The sequence below is a fragment of the Typopeltis vanoorti genome, chromosome 11 (assembly GCF_054136105.1).
Source record: "Typopeltis vanoorti isolate ZY-2024b chromosome 11, IOZ_Tvanoo_1.0, whole genome shotgun sequence".
NCBI lineage: Eukaryota > Metazoa > Arthropoda > Arachnida > Uropygi > Thelyphonidae > Typopeltis > Typopeltis vanoorti.
Genome location: NC_143559.1, coordinates 62,484,038 through 62,506,972, shown reverse-complemented (window position 1 = coordinate 62,506,972; position 22,935 = coordinate 62,484,038). Strand labels below are relative to the sequence as shown.

The 22,935-nt window shown below is 35.6% G+C and overlaps 1 protein-coding gene across 1 annotated transcript in view; it reads left to right on the top strand.

Moving 5' to 3' along the window:
• The window catches only part of LOC150101661 (cytochrome P450 3A5-like), a 219,556-nt gene that overhangs the window by 85,008 nt on the left and 111,613 nt on the right, over positions 1 to 22,935 (top strand). Inside the window, exons 7-8 of the mRNA XM_090400698.1 lie at positions 12,226 to 12,371; positions 19,036 to 19,151. Of these exons, the coding sequence (XP_090256824.1) occupies positions 12,226 to 12,371; positions 19,036 to 19,151 (262 nt within the window). The remainder of the gene's footprint in view (positions 1 to 12,225; positions 12,372 to 19,035; positions 19,152 to 22,935) is intronic.

The window sequence follows — 22,935 nt, the reverse complement described above, 5'->3', positions numbered from 1 at the left end:
ATTCACTTACAATTCTCCATGTAAATAATCTACTCCTCACACTTCTCTTCACCACACTCGTATATAACTTCCAGGGATGACCTCTGGTTTTTCCCTTCTCATCTTCTACTCTTTTTATAATCTCATCTAAATTAATCCAATAAAATCCTCTCACTAACTTAAATGTCTCTATCATATCACCTCTTTTCCTCCTATCCACCAACTCTGCAATCCACATTTATTAATCTCTCTCTCTCTCTCCATGGCCAGCTGTTCAAAGTCCTGGTATTGTCTTGGTCACTTGCCTCTGGACCCTCTCCAATGTCTCCACATTACCCTGAAAACCAGCAGGTGAACAGATCTAAAAATAGGACTGTGGTGGGAGGACTAGGGACCATGCATGGAAGCTGGGCAAGAATGTGGTTGACAAGGGTTTTACAGCTAGGTTTTTTACTTGGAGAGTGGTGAATGAGTGGAATAAGCTGCCAGAGTCTGTTGTGGGTGCTACGACCGTGAATGAGTTCAAGGCAAGGTATGATAGATACTGTGTGAATGTCGAATAGTTGTTCTTGACATGATGTTAGGGCCTCCCTCGATGAGTCTGTCGACTCCTTGGAGTTGCCTGGAATAATAATAATAGTGTCCAAGTGTAGTTTTACCAGTGCTTTATACAGTGACACAGTTACTTCCTCATCCCTATATGTTAGAGTACTACTTATCATAGCAGCACTATGATGTGCAGCCTTTACAATACTAGTATATTTCTGCACTCCAAAATGCAAACACCTTGCACTCATTGATTTTAAAACTACAACCCATTCCTTTCTTCAAGTAAAAGGTCTATTCAAATCTTACTGAATGAAATTAACATCAGCAGTGCTACTTATAATTCTTCCCAGCTTTGCATCATCAGCAAACAACTAAAGATCCCAACTCAGTTCACGCATTATATTATGATTATTATTATTATTATTACCCTAAGACCTCATGGAGTCAAAGACTCATCTGGGAGGTCCTTTTATCGCAGACACCACACTCTCAGGCAAGGCATTCCAATCATTCACAACTCTGCATGAAAAAAACCTGCCTCTCACTCCCCTACTCAAATCCTCTTTATACAGTTTCCAGGGATGACCTCTGGTTCTCCCCTGATCTCCAACTATTCTCTGTAGAATTTCTCCACCATTGATCCTATAACAACCCCTTAATAACTTGTAGGTCTCTATCATATCTCCCCCCTCCCCTCTTTCTGCTGTCCATCAGACTCTACAAGTTGATTTGATTCTTCTCAATCTTTCCTCATATTCGACATTCCAGAGGTCAGAAACTACCTTAGTCAGTCGCCTTTGGACACTTTCCAACATCTCTTCATCCTTCTGAAAACCCGGTGACCAAATCTGGGCACAATAGTCCATGTGTGGCCTAATCAAAGCCTTATATAACGGAACAAGAATCTCCCTACTTCTACACGTCAGTGTCCTCCACATCATTCCCAAAAGCCTTTGTGTTGTCTTCACAATTTTGGCGATGTGTCCCCTAAATTTTAGATCCTTATCCACTATCACCCCCAGATCTCTTATTTACTCTACCTCCAACAATATATTCTCACCAAGCATAAATTCTGCATCCCATTTTTGTTTTCCACATTTTAAAACCTTACATTTCGCAACATTGAACTTGCATCCCCATTTCTGTACCCAATCACTCAATTTATTCAAGTCTTCTTGCAAGGCCACAACATCTTCACTACTCTTTATGGTTCGTCCCAACTTTGCATCATCTGCAAACAACTGAATATCTCCATCCAAATCTCCATCCAAATCTTCGCCAATATCATGGGGGTGCGATATCCAGGAAAAGGAAAGCACTAGTGACTTTCCTTTTCCTGGATATCGCACCCCCATGCACAACTTGTTGATACCTATCAGATAGATAGCCAGTCTCCAATCCAATACACTAATCTAATATCCAACCCCATCTGCTCTAGTTTGACTGTCAACTTATCATGAGGTACTCTATCAAAAGCCTTTGCGAAATCCAAGTATATTACTGTGTATCCTTCTCCTCTGTCCAAGGAAGCAGTCACTTAATTGTAATAAGTAAGTAGATTACTAAAACATGACCTCCCTTTTGCAAAAACATGCTGTCCATCAAAGATAATACCATTATTGTCAACCCAACTCTGGATCCTAGTTCTCACAAACTTCTCCAACAACTTACCACAACACCTGACACACAGATAGGCCTATACTGTGATGCTTGAGTTCAATCACCTCCTTTATGAAGTGGCACAATCTTGCCCTCCTTCCACTCCTTAGGAACTTGACCAGGTGCAAGACTCATATTAAAAAAATGTCAAGGCAGGTGTCAACTCCCTGGTACATTTCTTCAGAATACTTGGTGATATATTATCAAGTCCCACAGCCTTATTTACATCTAGTTTGATCAATTTCCATACATCTCTTGCTATTTACAGTCAGTCTCTCTTCCACGTCAACTGCTCTCAATCTCTCCATGAAGTGACATTCACAAGATTGAAAGACCTTTATGAACTGCTCATTAAGTATTTCCACCACACCTTCTGCAGCAGCTGTCTTTATGCTATTTTCTCCAATCAGTGTCATCCTTCCATAATCATTCTTTCTTTCTTTTGCTGGCTACACATTGAAAAAACTCCTTACAATTCTTTTTGGCTTCATTAGCTAACTGCTGTTCATACCTCTCTTTAGCTACTCTCACCAACCAAGTTAACTTCCTTGACTGGTCTTTGTAGACCTCAGGAAATTGGTTATTTCCACTTCTCTTATGCTGCCTCCACAATGCCCTTTTTCTCTGTATTGCATGCTTAATCTCTTTATTCATCCATCTTACACCTACCTTATTTAACCTTCTCGCCCTTGGAATACATTTGGGCATTGCATCTACCAGATAGTTTTTGAAAATCCTCCCAGCTGCATTGATCTCTTTTCCAGCTAACTCCTCATTCCACACTACACCCACAAGCTGTCTCCTGAGCTCTTCATAATCACCCCCTTGTAGTTCTACATATACCCTTTTCTCACAGGGGTCATATTGTTTACAAACAAGTTAGGCCCAAGAACAGAACCTTGGAGCATGCCATTGACTCGTTACCCTCCTTTTTTGAGACACTGCTCCATCATACACAACCTGCTGGTATTGTTCAGAGAGTCAATCTCCAATCCATCTGACCAATATACTATATATTCCCATCCTCTGCAACTTGTATATCAACTTATCCTATGATAATCTATCAAATGCTTTTGCAAAGTCCAAGAATATCACTATATATGATTCTCCCTTTTCTAACACACCCATTACCTTCTCATAAAATGCAAGTAAGTTGCTAAAACAGGACTACCCTTTACAAATCTGTGCTGACCATCATAAAGAATGCTATGTCCATCAACCCAACCTGTATTCTATTCCTAACCAATCTCATCAACTCCTTGACACAACTGCAATTATACAGACTAGTCTATAATTGGAAGCTTCTGTCGTAGAACCATGCTTGTGGAATAGTACTGTTTTGCCTTCTTTCCACACCTTAGTAACCCTATCCACTGCAAGACTCATTAAATAACCATGTCAAGGACATAGCCAACTGTGGTGCACATTCCTTAAGAATATGTGGTGATGTGTCATCCATTCCGACAGCTTTATTAACCTCTAACCCAACCAACTCCTGATACACCTCTGATTCTCCTAATATTTGCCCCCCTTCTATATATTGCACTGCATCATTTACACCAGTATGATATATGCTGATAAAGTGCTCATTCAGTAATTCCACTATATCCTTTGCAACTATTATTCTATATGGATTCATATTGTTGGATCTTACTTCTTCTCAATCTATACTTTGGATCCGATATTTAGTTATTATGATGTTCTTAACTAGTTGATAGGTTGCAAGTTGATTTCTAATTCAAATATAAAGAAAATTTATATTTAAAGACTGTGCCACTTTATATCTGAATTAGTTCAAGAATTGAAGATAAACCAACTCTCAACTACCCCTCCTTTATATGTTGTTATTATACATACTGGCTGAGTATATTTGACTTACTTAATTCACCCACTTTGGTTCGAATATTTTATGAATGGTGCAGTAAAAGAGATTCATGCAAAATACATCCTTTGATTAACAAAAACAAACATTTAATTTTAAAATCACAAATTTTACACTTAAGATCAGATCACTAATTAAGTTATTATAAACACTTCAGCCCTTCTGATAATACTGTCATACAAACTCGGACAGTGGTAAATTTGTTATCTCTAATACAGTCTTCTCACAGTTCCTTAAGTTCCAAATACAATAAAATCGCAGTAACACCTCTTTACAAGCAAACACTTTTAAATTTACACTTCAGTTAATCTTCGCAATAGTTACTGTTAACATAAGGAAATTCTAGGATGAAACACACTCACATCTCTGCATAGGAATATTAATGGTTGGAATGTTCTTACTGAAAATCTTCTTTCTTCATCTACTTATACGCAAACACTTTTTATAACTGTAAACACTTTAAACAATAAATGGCACTCGTTAAACAAATCTTCTAATTAATAACTGAATTAATTATCGGTCATAATACACATAAACAAGCGTTCCTGCATGAAGTACTACTGATCACTCATGAATTAAGGCAATACACAATAATTCCTTATCTTGAGGTTTTATATGCACAGTTGTTCATTCCTCCTGCATTCAAATAATTCTTTAGGCACTATAATTCTAAACACAGCTAACGGTAAACTTCAACTTTACAGCCTCTACTATGCTCTAGTAACTTTGTGCTTTGCTTCAAAGTTCTGTATGTCCTTGAAAGGTCGGCGCTGAAATTAAATCTCAACTCAAGTATCGCTAGTCTATTTAATAGTCTCTCAGCTGTTTTCCATAGCTATAATTGTTATTCTACAACTTATTAGCTAACTGCCTTCTCGACTAGTAGACTTAAATTAGCTGCTTGAGTGACTTGCCGACTCTCTAATATCGCACTCTGATTCCCCGAATGCTGAATACTCCGATTCCAACCGAATGCCAATTCTCTCTCTTTTCCCTCTCTAATCTCTCTCTCTCTCTCTATTTCCTCTCTATCTTTTCAGCGTTCTTCCTTTTTATATCCATTCTTCCCGCCTAAATTGTTCTCGTGATCTCTTTGACTAAACTTTCAGCTTTTCTCCCTCACATTCTGTTCCAAACTCGTGCAAGCTATCTAACATACGTTTCCATGACAACAAAACAAAACATAATAAAATTGAGGTATTGCATAACGCTAAACTTCTACAAATAGGAATAAATAAAGAATATTTACATTTCAATTAATGCACAGTTAAATTATCAAATACAAGTTCTTATAATATTAATATAGTAATGAATAAAATAGCTTAATAATATTTAATACAGTCTTTTCATCATTAATACATATATCTTTGATTAATTAATTAAATATTAGATAAAATTAAAGGTAGTTATATGAATATTAAATTATAAACAAGTGATTTACATTAATTAATTACAAGTCTAGCCTTTGTGATGGAAGATCATGTTGGATTCTGAAACAAATAATAATTATTTAAATCTCTATATATTCAGAATCCAACGATATAACTAAAAATGTGTTAATTTTTTTTAAATGTTTCATATGTTTGTAATTTATCATAACACAAATGTTAAAAAATAAATACCTTTATAACTATTCATGTTTGAATGAAATATTATTATAACTTCTTCCAAAATTGCCTTTCCTGAGAGGGAGTACACCAGTGTTACTAAAATTTTAAAAGGAGTACACGGATACTGAAAGTTTGGAAAACACTGGTCTATATGCAATAGAAGTCCTAAGTTTAAGAAGCAAGGCATACCCATACTATGATTCTCCTGCACAATGGAAAATCATGCATGAAGGTTCCATTGACTTATATTGTGTCAAATCATGTTCATCGTTTTGTGCACATTCACTGAAATTCGCTGGACCAGCATGATTTTTTTTTCCACTCCTGTGGTGTCCAGCCAGCATAATGCTGACACCGCTAAACTACTTTTGATGATGCCCTTCAGTGAGGAGAGGCCACTTTGTAGACATTCAGTTCTGCAGATATTGTTTTTGCACTTCACATCTTGTATTATGACATCAGCTGTGGCATCATTACCTATTGATTTTATCTATAATGGGTGAAGAATGATATCTGTTTTCCATGTTCCTTTACAATTTCATTAGTAGTAGATAGTTTTGCCTGCATTTTCATCTTGCACTTGACATATCTTGCTGGCTGTGCACAGAAACCAGAAAGCTGTGCTCTTTTCAAATTTGATATTGTTATCTTTTCCTATGATGACTTTAATACTCTAGCTTGCACAACCATATACTGGTATCTAACAATACCAGGCTAGCATGCAGTGTACATGTACCTTTATAAGCAATGCACTACCAAACATCCTTAATGTAGTAAACTGGATGCATTCCACGTTGAATGAGAGTAGTCACAACTCAATTATCTTGATGTGTATTGTTTTCTTACAGTGAAAATCACTTTCTGGACATTCAAAATTTATTAAGATTTTGTGAAAAACATTGAGATACTTGAAGCAACCCATAGTGCAGGCAACCCCTTTCACCATACAAATAGTCAGTCAGGAAAATACTTCATATGCACATGTTTGTTGTTTATTTATCCATATTCTTTAAGGCATGATATATGATCCAACACAGCAGAGAAACTTAATGTATCTTAATAGAAACTTAATATTGCCAGCCTGGTTTGCCGAGTGGTTAGTGTATCTGCTCTCCAGCCAAAAGGCTGCAGGTTCGAATCCTGCCATGGGCATAGATGTTTGTGATTTTCTGTGAAAATAATAGTGGTGGTTGACAGTAGATGGCATTGGAGTAATTGCAGTTCGTTGTAGTTGGTGGATTGAGTGGTGAAGACAGAGAGCTGTAGAGTAGGAGCTCTTCCTCGATGAGTCCTTGGACTCCCTGGAGGTGTCACATAATAATAATCTAATTCAGGGTATAGTAAAAATATATATGCCATTCGAAAGTTGGAAGATCGAAAGTGATATTTGTATGTGAAAAATGACTTGTAATATCAACTTACAAGGTGTAAGAAGTGACTCACCATATTGTAGTGCAATATATACATTCTAGGAAGTATGCTATGTATTATACAGAGCAATTTATAATGAAATATATTCTCTCAGTATATTAATAGCTAATCACAATGATATACACTACCTGCATATTTCTGTTTACTTGTACTGTAATGAAATCAGGTCAAAGCAAGAATATAATTTCTTTATTCAGTCTCAGAATTACAATATTTTTATTCTTCTCAAGAAATAGAAGATATTTCCTTTCAGGTGGATCCTTTGAACAGGAATCAAGGTCTTCTATTAAATCATCATCATCAAGTTTCTGACATATACCCTCAGGAAGTGTACATGATAGTATTATGATAGTACTACATGAAAAGTTACATCATTACTAACTCCCTATCAACAATTTTCCTCCAGATTAGCCTGTGATCTGTCAATATTCCAATATTATCAGATCTTATATTTCTGTCTTCTAAGGCACTTTTACTGTAACAATCCACCTACATCTTAGTCTTTCTCCCAGTCTTTTACCAGTCATCCTGGCAAAGAACACTGGTTTAACTAATCTTTCTTCTCCCATTCTGTTTAAGTAGCCATACTACCTGAGATTAGCTCTGCTACCAATGTCAAGTTCTTAACTAATGTCCTCATTTTTAATGATACTGCCATTCATGCCATCTGTTCATTCCCTAATCTTTCTCAGTACTCTCATATCAGTGGTCTCCAGTCTTTGATCAATAGTTTTAGTTTTTCTCACCCAGCTCTTAGTTCCATAAATTAAAATTGGTTTGAACTTTGTCTTGTATACAGCTAGTTTAGTGTTTTGACTAATCTCTCTCTCTCTCTCTTATTCCATATAAATTTATTCATTAGACTTCCTACCATACCAGCTTTGCTAATTCTGCTGTCTATTTCCAAATTTAATTTGCCATTTTTTGCCATCGTATATTAAACGACATCATGAAATCTCTCATTAAAATCCCTTGTCAGCCCAGATTTTTGTTTTGACAATAATTGCAAGCTGACAGCTAACACATGCCACACAACTTCCTATTCGTGTTTCACATTCAATTTATCTTCTTTTGTAATATTATATCAATGCTTAGATAACTTTGTTATTATCTGCTTTTATATATTTTTTTGTGCATTTTTTAAACCCTGATGAAGCCATGAGTTTTAATATGAGCAAAGCTAATCAGAAATCAGTTGCTAAATAAATGACTAATATAAAAAAAAATATTTGTTTTAATCTTATGTTTTAATCTCTCAGACATCGAACAGCCTGCAAAGTGGCATTAAACAACAAATACATTGTAATGAGAATTCAAAGCAAAAACATTCTCATTGATTAATTGCCTAATTTTTTTAAAAGCTTTAGGGATAATAATATTACTCCAAAATTTCTATACATTAAGGAGTATATGCTTTCAAAAAAGGCTAAGCAAATTTATCATAAAGCTTCTTTAGCCCTTGTAAATAAGCATATTTGTCATACAAGGTTTGCTATCAACAAATTAGATTCCATATGCTTTGATCTCTTTCATTCTGGCTAACAAGTGAGATATGGATTCTTGGAATAATTATTAGCAGTATGATTCACAGTTTATATTAACATTATTATAAGTGCTGTGGTAATAGAAGGAAGAAGAAATTTGATTTCTTATTCTATTCTCAGTTGAACAGAGAGGTTTCCTTACTTTCAGATAAAGTTGTCATTAACCTTTCCAACCACCACCTTTCATGTTCAGAAGAATCCATTCTAAAAAAGATTGTAACTTTGCTGACCTGGTTACGTTCCAAAAGTTGATATTTTATGTAGTGTTGTAATGGACAATCAAATAGCTTCTTCTTCTTGGTTCTGGTGTGTCATCAGACTGAAAGCTGCTGCTCTTATCCTGTTGTCATCTGTACAAAATCTAACATAGCATTTTCAGAAAGAAAAGCTCCTTTATTATTGTTATTATTATTACCCAAGACCCCATGGAGTCAAAGACTCATCTAGGAGGTCCTTTTATCATACACACAGCTCATCATACTGTGCTTTAAACACACTCAAATTCTCTGCAGACACCACACTCTCAGGCAAGGCATTCCAATTATTCACAACTCTGCATGAAAAAAAATCTGCTTCTCACTCCCCTACTCACACCCTCTTTTTACAGTTTACAGGGATAACCTCTGGTTCTTCTCCTGATCTCCCACTATTTTCTGTAGAACCTCTCCAGCATTGATCCTATAACAACCCCTTAATAACTTGTAGGTCTCTATCATATCCCCCCCCCTCTTTCTGCTGTCCATCAGACTCTGCAAGTTGATTCTTCTCAATCTTTCCTCATATTCGACATTCCAGAGGTTAGAAACTACCTTAGTCAGTCACCTTTGGACCCTTTCCAACATCTCTTCATCCTTCTGAAAACCAGGTGACCAAATCTGGGCCCAATAGTCCATGTGTGACCTAATCAAAACCTTATACAATGGAACAAGATTTCCCTACTTCTACAAGTCAGTGTACTCTGCATCATTCCCAGAAGCCTCTGTGTTGTCTTCACATTTTTGGCTATGTGTCCCCTAAATTTCAGATACTTATCCACTTATTTTAATTAGTGGATTTTTTAATCCACTAATTATTAAAATCTCTTATTTCTTCCACCTCCTATAATATATCATCACAAAGCATAAATTCTGCATCCCATTTTTGTTTTCCAAATTTTAAAATCTTATATTTTGCAGCATTGAACTCGCATCCCCATGCCCAATCACTCAATTTATTCAAGTCTTCTTTTAAGGCCACAACATCTTCTCTACTCTTCATGGTTTGTCCCAACTTTGCATCATCTGCAAAAAACTGAATATCTCCATCCAAATTTTCACTAGTATCATTAATATACAAGCTAAACAGCAATGGCCCTAAAACAGACCCCTGAGGCACACCACTAGTAACTTTCCTTTTCCTGGATATCGCTCCACTCATACACAACTTGTTGATACCTATCAGATAGCCAGTCTCCAATCCAATGCACCAATCTAATATCCAGCCCTATCCACTCCAGTTTGACTATCAACTTATCATGTTGTAATCTATCAAAAGCTTTTGCAAAATCTAAGTATATTACTGTGTAACTTTCTCCTCTGTCCATAAAAGCAGTCACTTTATTGTATTAAGTAAGTAGATTACTAAAATATGACCTCCCTTTAGTAAATCCATGCTGTCCATGAAAGATAATACCATTGTTGTCAACCCAGTTCTGAATCCTCGTTCTCACAAGCTTCTCCAACAACTTAACTACAACACCTGATACACAGATATGCTTTTAGTTTGATGTTGGAGTTCTATCGCCTCCTTCCGCTCCTTAGGAACTTGACCCAGTGCAAGACTCGTATTAAAAAAATATGTCAAAGCCAGCGTCAACTCCCTGGTACATTTCTTCAGAATACTTGATGATATATTATCAAGTCCAACAGCCTTATTTACATCTAGTTTGATCAATTTCCATACATCTCTTGCTATTTACAGTCAGTCTCTCTTCCCCGTCAACTGCTCTCAATCTCTCCATGAAGTCACATTAACAAGACTGAAAGACCTTTATGAACTGTTCATTAAGTATTTCCACCACACCTTCTGCAACAGCTGTCTTTATACTATTTTCTCCAATCAGTGTCATCCTTCCATAATCATTCTTTCCTTTGCTGGCTACATATTGAAAAAACTCCTTACGATTCTTTTTGGCTTCATTAGCTAACTGCTGTTCATACCTCTCTTTAGCTACTCTCACCAACCAAGTCAACTTCCTTGACTGGTCTTTGTAGACCTCATGAGATTGGTTATTTCCACTTCTCTTATGCTGCCTCCACAATGCCCTTTTTATCTGTATTGCATGCTTAATCTCTTTATTCATCCATTTCACACCTACCTTATTTAACCTTCTCACTCTTGGAATACATTTGACCGCACGGTTAGCCTAGTGGCTTTGCGCTTCGCAACCATATGCCTGGGGAAGGAGTGTCCCAGGTTCGATTCCCATTGTAGACGTGAGGAATTTGAGGATCTTCCTCAGGCATAGCCAAGTTAGCCATTCTTGGGCGCGGTCAGTAGGGTTTTTTCCGCCAGTTTATCTGGCGTTTTTCATCCCGCAAACAGGCAAATCGGCCCATGAACATACGCCTCTACAGTCAAAAATATATCTCCCCCAGCGGCAGACCAGGCGACGGGTCGGTTGGGAGTAGTACTAACCAGAAGTCGCATCTAAAGTAACACGTGGACCCTGCATAGGAAGCGGGAATAACGCGTTGAAGAAGAAGAAGAAGACTCTTGGAATACATTTAGACATTCTATCTACTAGATAGTTTTTGAAAATCCCCAAAGCTGCATTGATCTCTTTTCCAGCTAACTCCTCATTCCATGCTACACCCTGAGCTCTTCATAATCACCCCCCCCCCTTGTAGTTCCACATATACCCTTTTCTTACAGAGGTCCTCACACCTATTTTATTTAACCTTCTGACCCTTGGAATATATTTAGATATTGCTTCTACTAGATAGTTCTTGAATATCCCACAAGCTGCATTGATCTCTTTTCCAGTTAACTCCTCATTCCATGCTATACCTGCATGAGTTTGAAATTGTTGTCCAATTTACTTCATGTTGGCGGCTTTTGTTGTTCGTGTTTATTGAAAACAGCACATGGCCTGATAGGGCAGTAGCTCTGGTTCTCTTGTAAGCAATGTCTCTCTGGTGTTCCTTGAGACGTAGGAGGATAGATTTCTCCGTTTGACCATAGTAAAGCTTTCTGCACTCACATGTAACTTTGTATACACCTGGGAATTGTAGAAGGTTGTGAGATTGTTTGTAGTTGCTGAAACTTATTAGTCAGTTTAGATTAAAATGAATATATGTGTGTGTGTGTGTGTGTGTGTGTGTGTGTGTGTGTGTGTGTGTGTGTGTGTGTGTGTGTGTGTGTGTGTGAATCCCAGAGAATAGTAAAATGTAGAATGGCAACTCCTCTGTTCATTGGCCAGGTAAGAAAATAGTTCTATTTTAATTGCAAATATAGCATTTTGCTTACAGATCTAGTTTTGCTAGTATGTTTTTTATTTCTATATTCACATGTTTAAATTCTTTATTATCAGGTTATTTGGTGCTTACAGCATTGATATTATTGCTCTTTGTGCATTTGGAGTAAAGATCAATGCCCTTAAGGATCGCAGTAGCCCATTTGTCACCCATGCAAAAATGTTTATGGAATGTAGCTTTTCCTGGAAGGCATTTATGACTGGTAATTTTCTTATTTCAATATCCATTTATCAGGTCATTGTTAAATCACTTAATCTTTTTTTAGTGTTAAAATATATGATTATCTTGCACAAAAAAAGATGATGCATCTGCATGATACCACTATTATGAATAGCTTGAAATATACTTAGCTCCATGGTTTCAGGGACTTCACTCTTAACAGTACTGATAATAACATTCGCCATTTAAGTTATGAATAGGCCTGGTCACATCTCATATATAGTCTCTCTCTCTCTCTCTCTCTCTCTCTCTGGCTCCTCATCCCCCACTTTCTACCTTGGTATGGCCCCGTATTTCCACAAATTAGGCTCTAACAAGCAAGGTAAGTATTGCTATCTTATAAGAATATAAGATAGCTTTCCTAACTGGAGGAAATTCTAACTGACCTGTAGATCAGCGCTTCCCAAATTGTGGGCCATGCCCCCCCCCCTTGGGGGGGGCCATTGGTTTTGTTGAGGGTGGCCATGAAATAATGAAAACAAATTGAAAATGTTTTAAGACTAAGTAGATTTTTTTTATTTTAAAAGAAACGTATTTAATTTTTATTATTTATTATTTCTTTTTTTTTTTTTTTATATTTTAATAGAAAAAAAAAAATTCCACATTGGTGCGGGTTCAAAAATTTTGCTTCCTGCGTATTTTGGCGATTAATGAATATTAGTAAATATATGCTTATTTCATCATCAACAGTGACCCCACTTAAGTAGGAGAAGTTGCAGAAGAAGAAGAAGAAGAGGAGTAAATATATGCTTATTCATATAATCAATGCTTAGATTTCTGCATTTCAAAGCAGAAATCTATGCATTGCAGTTTCAAATATTTCACCTGATATTAACTTTTTGTGTACAGTATTGAAATACATCCATCACATTAAATTATTATTAAACTTCTTTTATGTTTTTAATTCTTTCTTTATTACTAATCGTTTTACATTTCATGTGCTTGTACTTCAAATGTACAATAACAATATATCTATCTGTATAAAAATATGAGATAATGTGCCATGCCAATGTGTATGTAAGATGTTAAAAATATAATATTTGCATTTGATTTTTGCAATATTCGCTGTGTATGTTTTGTATTGAATATAAATACAATAAATATTATAATAATATATATGTCTATATTAGGATTTTTTTTCGAGGTGGGCATGAAATATTTTAATTTTTCCAAAGGGGGACCCTCACATCCAGAAGTTTGGGAAGCACTGCTCTAGATAGTTGATAACTTTAACTGTCCATTGATACACCACAGCTGCAAAATGGCTATTGGCATATTTAATTTCCAGAGTAGTAGCCACGGTTGTACACACCCTTTGTTCTTACATGCGGCAGACAATAGCATTGCTGGTATGCAATACTATTGTCTGCACAATGCTATAGTGCAGATTATCTGCATATACACAGAGCCAGCGCTAGGGTCTTTGTCGCCTGCATGCAGTGTCTATCTAAGCGCCCCTGTAACAATCCGGGCGTGTGTGGTTCTTTTATGATAATAAAAATTTAAATTATTTAAAATTTCTTAAATAAATTTTGACAGAACAGCCACACATTGGTTCACTAAAATGTAATGAACCGGGGGTGTGACTAGGCAGGATAATCGTTAAAAATCCGAATATTCAAAAAATTCTCAAAAGTTAAAGCAAATTTTGATAAAGCCACTTCACTTTAATCATTGAATATAATGATACAGGGATTATAGCCTTCTCACCGACCCAAATCGCTAACAAAATTAAAATGAATTTTAATTAAAGTTAAAATTTATTTGAACTAAAGTTTAAAAAATTCTTGCATTTTACAAGTCACTAAATTCTTAGTAACTTATAAAAAAATGTTAATAATTTTTTTTAAGTTTAACTATCTTTTAGGAAAATAAAAGAAACTCAAGATAGATGAGAAAATAAGAAAAGAATTCAGAAATAATTAGAACATTTAATATAAGTATTCAAAAAATAACATCTTTACAGAATAACAGAAAATAAATTAAATTACATAAATATACTTGAAATTTTTTTAAATTAAAATTTTAGGGTTTTTTCATTTCATATTCACAAAATTAGAAATAATGGTCTTAATGTCTAATTTCACACATATATCATTTTCAATAGCTATTAACGCCAAACTAACAAGCCTTTTTTGTGACATACTTATTCTTAAGTAGGTTTTAATCAATTTCAACTTGGAATAGGAACGTTCACCGCTCGCTACACTAACAGGTAAGGTTAATAATATTCTTAAAGCAATTGAAAAGTTAGGGAAAGATAAATTATTGGACACTGTAAAATTAAGAATATCGAAAGGGTTTTGAATATTTAAATTATCCTTCCGAAAAATACCCTGGAAAGTACATAAATCGTCATATAGTTCTATTGCATTTACGTCTTTATTGTCGCTGTCCTTCAAGAGAATCTCTAAATCGTCACAATTTTTTCGTAAATCTTTGTTATTAATTTGTAGTAATCTATACAAGAAATTGAAATTATCATAATATGTTTTTAGTTGTTCAAAACGTTCTATTAACGAACACATTGCAACGTCTAGAAGTGTATAAAACACATTCGCTCTAAATTTATCTTCTGGCAATTGTGGCATTTCGTCATGCTGCTCGTAGTCAAATTGTCGTGTCTTCTTTTGTCTTTGGACTTCTGTACAAGTTTTAAATTCTTGTTCTCCGTCCACTTCTTCACTTAGTTCTTTTGCCGTTTTAGAACTTCTTTAAAATTTGTATCCGATCGATACTCTTGTAAGAATATTTTTAAGTTTTCGATAGATTCTAAAGCAAGTGTAATGTTCATATTTTTGTCTTGAAGCATTTTACTCACAGGGTTTATTCTGTTAAGTAAATAATGCCCAGTTATAAGAGAGCAAATAAATTTGTAGTCCTTTATTTTAGCACATAATGTTTGTGTTTCATGCTGAGTTTCTTTATTAAAATTTTCATGATTTAAAATTTCAAAAAGTGCATCGTAAATTTCTTGTAACTGATATCGTAGAGGGCGGATTCCCATCGCATTTCTGATGGCTGTTTCAATGTTAATTTTTTTACGAACTTTAAAAGGATTGCCCAAGAGAATGAAAAGAAATTGTATATTTCTTGAATAATTGCAAAGAAACTAATTGTATCTGCATTCACTTTGGCTGCATCCTTAATGATTAAATTTAGAGTATGAGCAGCACATGGCAAGTAAAAAGCTCGAGGATTTTTGTTTAAAAGCAAATTTTGGAGCCCATATTTTTTCCCTTTCATATTTTCCCTATTGTCATACCCTTGACTTCGCATGTCTTCAATGGGAATGTTCCATTTTTCCAGTTGTTCCATTATTGTTGCACATAAACAACATCCTGTGGAATCTGATATATCTTCAAAACCTAAAAAGTTTTCCCTGATCTTGACAATTCCATTGTCACAGAAAACAAAGCGATTTAATAATGGTCATTTGTTCTGTTTTACTTACATTAGGTGTGCAGTCTAAAATTATGGAATAATATTTAGATTTTCGAATTGATAATAAAATTATATCCCTGATTGCGTTACTTAAAGTTTCCAATATTTAATTTTGACTGTCTTTACTCAAACAGTGTATTCTATTGTTTTGTTGTAGGGCCCTTTCAACATAATTTTCCATAATGGGATCAAACTTCGCAAACAGTTTGACTAATTTTTAAAAATTGCCATTATTCCTTTCATATAATTTATCAGATGATCCACGAAAAGCTAAGTTTTGGCTACCAAGGAATTTTATAATTTCAATGAAGCGTTCTAAAACACTCCAATGTTTCTTTTCCATTGAGTCTGGCAATCAATAGTAGTTTTGTTTTTTAAATTTTTATCAAGTTCTTCCTTCCATTTTAAGAAATTTTTCATGTGAATTAAACTAGTCTCATGTCTATGCAAAGTTGTACTTGCATTTCTCCAATCGTTATAACCTTCTACAAGACTATTTGATTCGGTAGGTGTGAAAGGTTTGCAACAAAAGCAAAAAACAGAATTTAAAGTTTCAGAATAAATGAGCCATGTTCTTGGCACGAGCTCACCATTTTCCATTTTTCTATTATAATACGTGTCGCGAAATTTATGACTATATGTATCTCTGGGATATATTATATTTTTCTTTTGAACAGGCCAATTAAAATGAACTCGTAATTTTTCATCAATATTTCCCCATTCACCTGGATCTTCTATTACAGAGACTAACAATGTGTTAGTTTCGTGGTCAACTACAACTAAATCTTCTCCTAACTGTTTTTCACTTAAATCATGCGTCTTGTTATCTTGTTCAATAGTTGCAATAGTACTTTCATGCAAACTGGATGATATGCATGGTTCTTGAATTCTGATTTCTGAAGTATCGAGTTGGTTACAGTCTGCATCAGAATATTTTAATATTTTAACAAATTTATTAAGAGCCCCAGTTTGTTTCTTAACATCTGCTTCTTTCGCAGCATGACGCTTACGATTTTGTGCACCGGATAACTTTTTTTTTTTAATTTTTGATTCCAATTCTATTTTATACCCACAAGAGAATGAATGGTTATGTTGAAGATAAAAATAATTTTGAAATTATAAATTAATTTTTTTATTGTTAGGCCAAGAACTTTTCAGACCGCCCTCATACAGTGGTGTACTTGGATTTTGCAAAAGCTTTTCATAGGCTACCACACAACAAACTGTTAAATAAATTAAAACAGATGGGATTAGATAATAGACTTCTTAGTTGGATCAGTGACTCACTGTTAGATAGGTATTAGAAAGTTGTATATGGGGGGTGGGGGTACCATATCCTGAAAGAGGAAGGTCACTAGTGGTAAAACACAACCTTCCTTAAATGAACATTGTTGGTTTTCAAAGGAAGATTGTGTTTTAGCAATCTGCTTACTTATTATAACAAGGTGACAAATACATTGGACAAGGGGGAATGCATATAAAGTAGTATATTTAGATTTTGCAAAGACTTTCAATAGATATCCACATGACAAACTAGTAGTTAAATTTGAACAGATGTGGTTGGATAGTAGATTAGGGTGTTGGATTAGAAATCAGCTGTCTGATAGGTATCAACAGGTTATGTATGGAGAGTGATATCCCAGAAGAGGAACGTCACTAGTGACATATCCCAGGGGTCTGTTTTGGTGGCATTATTGTTTAATTTGCATGTAAATGACATTGAAAAAAACTTAAATGGTAGTTTTTTTCAATTTAATACAGTTGTTTGCAGATGATACAAAGTTGGGGAAAGCAGATGCTGTAGCTTTCCAGAAAGGACCTAAATACACTGTCTGAATAGGCGAGTGGGGGGGGGGGGAGATGTTAGATTAATTGTTACAAAGTGTAAGGTTTTAAAATTTGGGAAGCAAAGATGGGATGTGAGTGGATGCAAAGATGGGATGGAGGAGATAAAGGATTTGGGATTGTGGTGGATAGAGACTTGAAATTTTGTGGACATTTTGCTAAAATTACAAGGACAGCACAGCAGACTATGGGAACGATGTGGAAAACACTGAAGTGTAGAAATCAGGATGTTTTCATTCCACTGTACAACCTTGTATAGTGGAATGAAATAAGAGATGTTGGAGAGGGTCCAGAGATGATTGATTAAGTTGGTTTCTGGTCTCTGGAAGGTGGAATATGAAGACAGATTTGGAGAATGCAAATTACAGAGCCTAGTGGCTCTGTAATTTTCATTCTCTAAATCTGAATAAGCTGCCAGAGTCTGTTGTGGGTGCTTTGACTGTGAATGATTGAGACTTATAAGTTGGTATGGGGTAATTAACAGATTAGTGTGGATGAGATTTTCCATAGAATATCTGAAGATGGGGGGGGGGAGAGAACAAGAGATCATCCCGGAAGCTGTATATATAAGGTGGGTGTGAGCAAGGGCATGAGGATTAGATTTTTTGCATGGAGAGTAGTGGGTGATTGGAATGCATTGCCTAAAAGTGTGCCTGCAAAAGTGGCTAAATCAGCTCATCAAATCACTTGGTTGCTGAAAAATACTTTAACAAGCAGAGATAAACAAGTTATTGTTCTTCTATATCAAGCCTTGATAAGACCCCATCTAGACTACTGTGCCCAGATATGGGCACCAGGGTTTCTTTTTGATGGGGAGGGGGTGGAGAGGATCCAGAGACGAGTGACCAAGATGATAGCAGATCTGTAGAATGAACCTTATGAGAACAGGTTGAAGATTTGTGGGTTGCAAAAATTGGTTGATAGGCAGAAAAGGGGTGATATGATTGAGACATTCAAATTACTGAAGGATTTCTGTAAGATTAATTCAGAAGATATTTTTGAGAATAGGACTGGTGGTGGGAGGACTAGGGCCATACATGGAAGCTGGGCAAGAATATGGTTAGCAGGGGTGTTAGAGCTAGGTTTTTTACTTGGAGAGTGGTGAATGAGTGGAATAAGCTGCCAGAGTCTTTTGTGGGTGCTATGACTGTGAATGAGTTCAAGGCAAGGTATGATAGATACTGTGTGAATGTCGAATAGTAGTTGTTCTTGACATGATGTTAGGGCCTCTCTCGATGAGTCTGTCGACTCCTTGGAGTTGCCCGAAATAATAATATTATATAAATGATTTTTTTGTTTTTTATATGTCCTGAATTTTTTTAATTTCTCTATTAAAATTTCTTATATGTATCTTTCAGTCCTCTTTCCATGGTTTATGAAGTTATTCAAAATCCCACTTTTTAATCCACAAGCTATAAAGTTCTTTGAAGACTTTAGCAATGACTTAATAAAAAGAAGATGCCAGATGAAAACAGTAAGTAAAGATATTTTTTAAAGAAAATATTAGGCATGTAACTTAAGTTAGCACTGATAACAATGATGCCAATTTATCAACATTTAAACTTTTTATTTACCATCATTAATGTTAATTTCATCTTATTTTTAAGATTTTATATCCTGGAAATACTATACAATACAAATTTGAGAGAATGTGCTAGGGAATTGACAGTGCCTTTAACGTGGCTTTTCAATGAAAGTCTGGCTTTGGCAAAGGTGCCCAGGGAATGTATGGAAGGTAAGATAGTGCCATTGCATAAGGGTGGTAACAGACTGGAAGTGTCTAATTATAGGCCAGTCTGTGTGTCATCGGTAGTTGTTAAGATCTTGGAGAAAGTAGTGAGGGACCATATACAGCATTGGGCAGATGAGGGTAATGTTATCTGTGAGAATCAACATGGATTTGCAAAAGGACGCTCTTGTTTTAGCAATATGCTAGCCTTTTATAATAAAGTTACAAGAACATTAGATGAGGGAAAGCATATACTGCAATTTTCTTAGATTTGGCGAAGGCATTTGACAGGGTGCCACATGATAAGCTGATATTTAAGTTGCAGCACATGGGTCTGGATGTCAGATTGGTCAACTGGATTCAGGATTGGCTGTCTGATAGGTATCAGAGAGTTGTGTATGGTGGAGCAGTTTCCAGGAGGCAGAGGGTTACAAGTGGGGTCCCACAGGGCTCAGTACTAGGACCTATATTGTTTAACCTTTATATCAATGACATAGCCAGTGGATTGCAGGGGGATATTCAGTTGTTTGCGGATGATGCGAAGCTGGGAAGGATTATTAGTAATAGTGCAGATGTGGTAGCCCTTCAAGAGGATTTAAATAAGCTAGATAGATGGGCAAATGAATGGGGGTCAGTTTAATGCAGCAAAATGTAAGGTCTTGAGGTTTGGGAAACATCGATGGGATGCTGCATACTCTATGGCAGGAGTTATACTGGAGGAAGTAGGGGAGACAAGAGATCTGGGGTTGATGATTGATAGAAACCTGAAGTTTAGGGGACATATTGCAAAGGTGGTGAAGGTAACACAGAGGATTGCTGCTATTATGAGAAGGACACTGACCTGCAGAGATAAGAGGGTTATCATTCCGTTGTATAAGTCTCTGATCAGACCACACTTGGACTATTGTTCTCAGATTTGGTCCCCAGGATTTGAAGGGGATAAATTAACTGTGGAAAGGATACAAAGATGGTTTCAGGACTGTACAAGGATAGTTATGAGGATCGGCTGAGAGAATGTGGACTGCAGAGTTTGGTGGATAGAAGAAGGAGAGGTGATATGATTGAGACTTTTAAACTTGAGAGGTGGTTACAGGGTTGACACTGGGGAGTTCTTTCGCTTGGTTGAACAGCGGGAAGGAGTGATGACAAGAGGCCATCCCTGGAAGTTACGAAAGGAAACTGTGAGCAAGAGGGTAAGGAGTGGTTTCTTTGTGTGGAGGGTGGTTGAGCCGTGGAATGCATTGCCTGATGGAGTGGTGGGAACGAGAATGGTCAGTGAGTTTAAAGAGTGGTATGATAGACTTTGTGTTTCTCAGGGGGGGGACCTCCCCTCGATGAGTCTTGACAGACTTTATGTCTTAGGAAGGACCTCCCTCGATGAGTCTTTTGACTCCTTGGAGGCCTGAATAAGAATAATAATAATCAAGTAATAATAATAATATTCTTTACATTCTATCCTTGTAACTATATCCTTTTCTGTCAACTAGATCTCACTGATGTTTATAATTTTTGGCATTGGTCAGCTCAACTTAGACAGAAATTATAAACATCAGCGAGACCTAGTTGACAGAAAAGGATATAGTTACAAGGATAGAATGTAAAGAGTATTGTGTAGTATTTCCAGGAGGAAGGAGGGAATAGGACAGAAAGCGAGATATTGCTGATGATAGTTGATCAACTTCAACCAACAAAAATAGAAGTTAAGGAGGATATTAGGTCTCGGAGAGATGCTTAATTTGATATTATCTGGTGCAATATGGAATCCACTAGGACAGTGGTGGCGAACCTTTTTATGTGCGCATGCCAAAAGTTTACAAATCGAGTTGCTGACGTGCCGGCGCATGCCAAATATTTACAAATCAAGTTGCTGATGTGCCGTGAAGTTTTTAATAGGGAAAAAATTAATATAAAATTAATTGCAGAATTTCATTGAGACATGTTTAAAAATTAACATAGAATTTCATAAAAATGAACTCATAATTTGGCATACATATTGTCATATACAAATCAATATCAACCTATTATCAATTTATTAATTTATCAATATCAATTTATTAATGAGATTTTTGCTGTAGATGCCAAATGCTTTATATCAGGTTCATATTTTGTCACTGTTAGTAATACACACACACACCGAATGAGATATTCATCAGTCATTCTATTTCTTAAACTGTCTTTTATAAAATTCATTTTGAAAAATAATGACTCTCAAGCATATGTAGAGGAGAAAATTGATAATATATCCATCGCCAGATTTTTTAAACAACAAAAGATTTCAGGAATGGCATTCCAGGTTTTCAATATTTCCTCTTCTGCATTCTTCTTAATTGCGCCCAATAATCGATCATTTTCCATTATTTCCAAGTCATTTCTCAAATCGACTAACTTTTGTTTCCATATAGAACTAGATTGAAAATCGATTAATTGCATTTCTATATCTTCCAAATTCAGCCACTCGAAAATCTCCAAATTGAGTTTATCTGCTGATGTATCTGGATGCAAAATAAATTTTGATATCTCTGCAAATTGCCTGAACTGCATAAATCTTGAAGAAAATTCGTTGACTATCGACTGAATAACTGTAGAAAACTCTATTTAAATTAAGGGGATATTAAATCCCACATTGTTTTAAAGCCGAATAAGAAAACTCAAAGATAGAAATCAAAGAGTTTCATGCCGAATATAGCAAACTATAAAAGTCTCGGCAGATTGTAGCATATGCTAAAGCACGTAGTTCAACACTAGGGCAACTCGTAGCAGAGGAGGATATTGTTCTGATCACTATTATCAGAACTCTACCCTCCTCTGCTACAAATTGCCCTAGTGTTGAACTACGTACTTTAACGTACGCTACAATCCACCAAAACTTTTATAGTTTGCTATATTCGGCGTGAAACTCTTTGATTTCTATCTTTGAGTTTCTTATTCAGCTTTAAAACAATGTGAGATTTGATATCCCCTTAATTTAAATAATGTTTGCAGCACCGAATTAAAGGTTATTGGCTCCTTTATATTTATGTAGAAGACTCTTTTGTGAATTTAACTTGATGTCTTTTTTCATGAGATTCTAGATCTGCAAAGAATTTTTTTGTATTTGGAAAATATCGGAAGGTATTGGAAATAACGTCATGATTAAAAATTGGTAATTTAGCTTCGAATGCTTTGATTAAATCAAACATGACAATAATTGTCTTGTTAACACCTTACAGTTTAACATTTAATTCGTTTAAATGTAAACACAAATCAATTAAAAAACATTAATTTCGAAAGCCATTCGACATTCATTAACTGATTGTATTTTTCAATGATTTTCTCATTATGTAAAAAAAGTCTGACTGCATCTAAACACTCAACAAATCTTTGAAGAACTTTCTACTGACTTAACCATCAGACATTCTTATACATAAGTAAACCATTGTACACTGAGTTTACATTATTATTATTATTATTATTATTATTCAGGCCTCCAAGGAGTCAAAAGACTCATCGAGGGAGGTCCTTCCTAAGACATAAAGTCTGTCAAGACTCA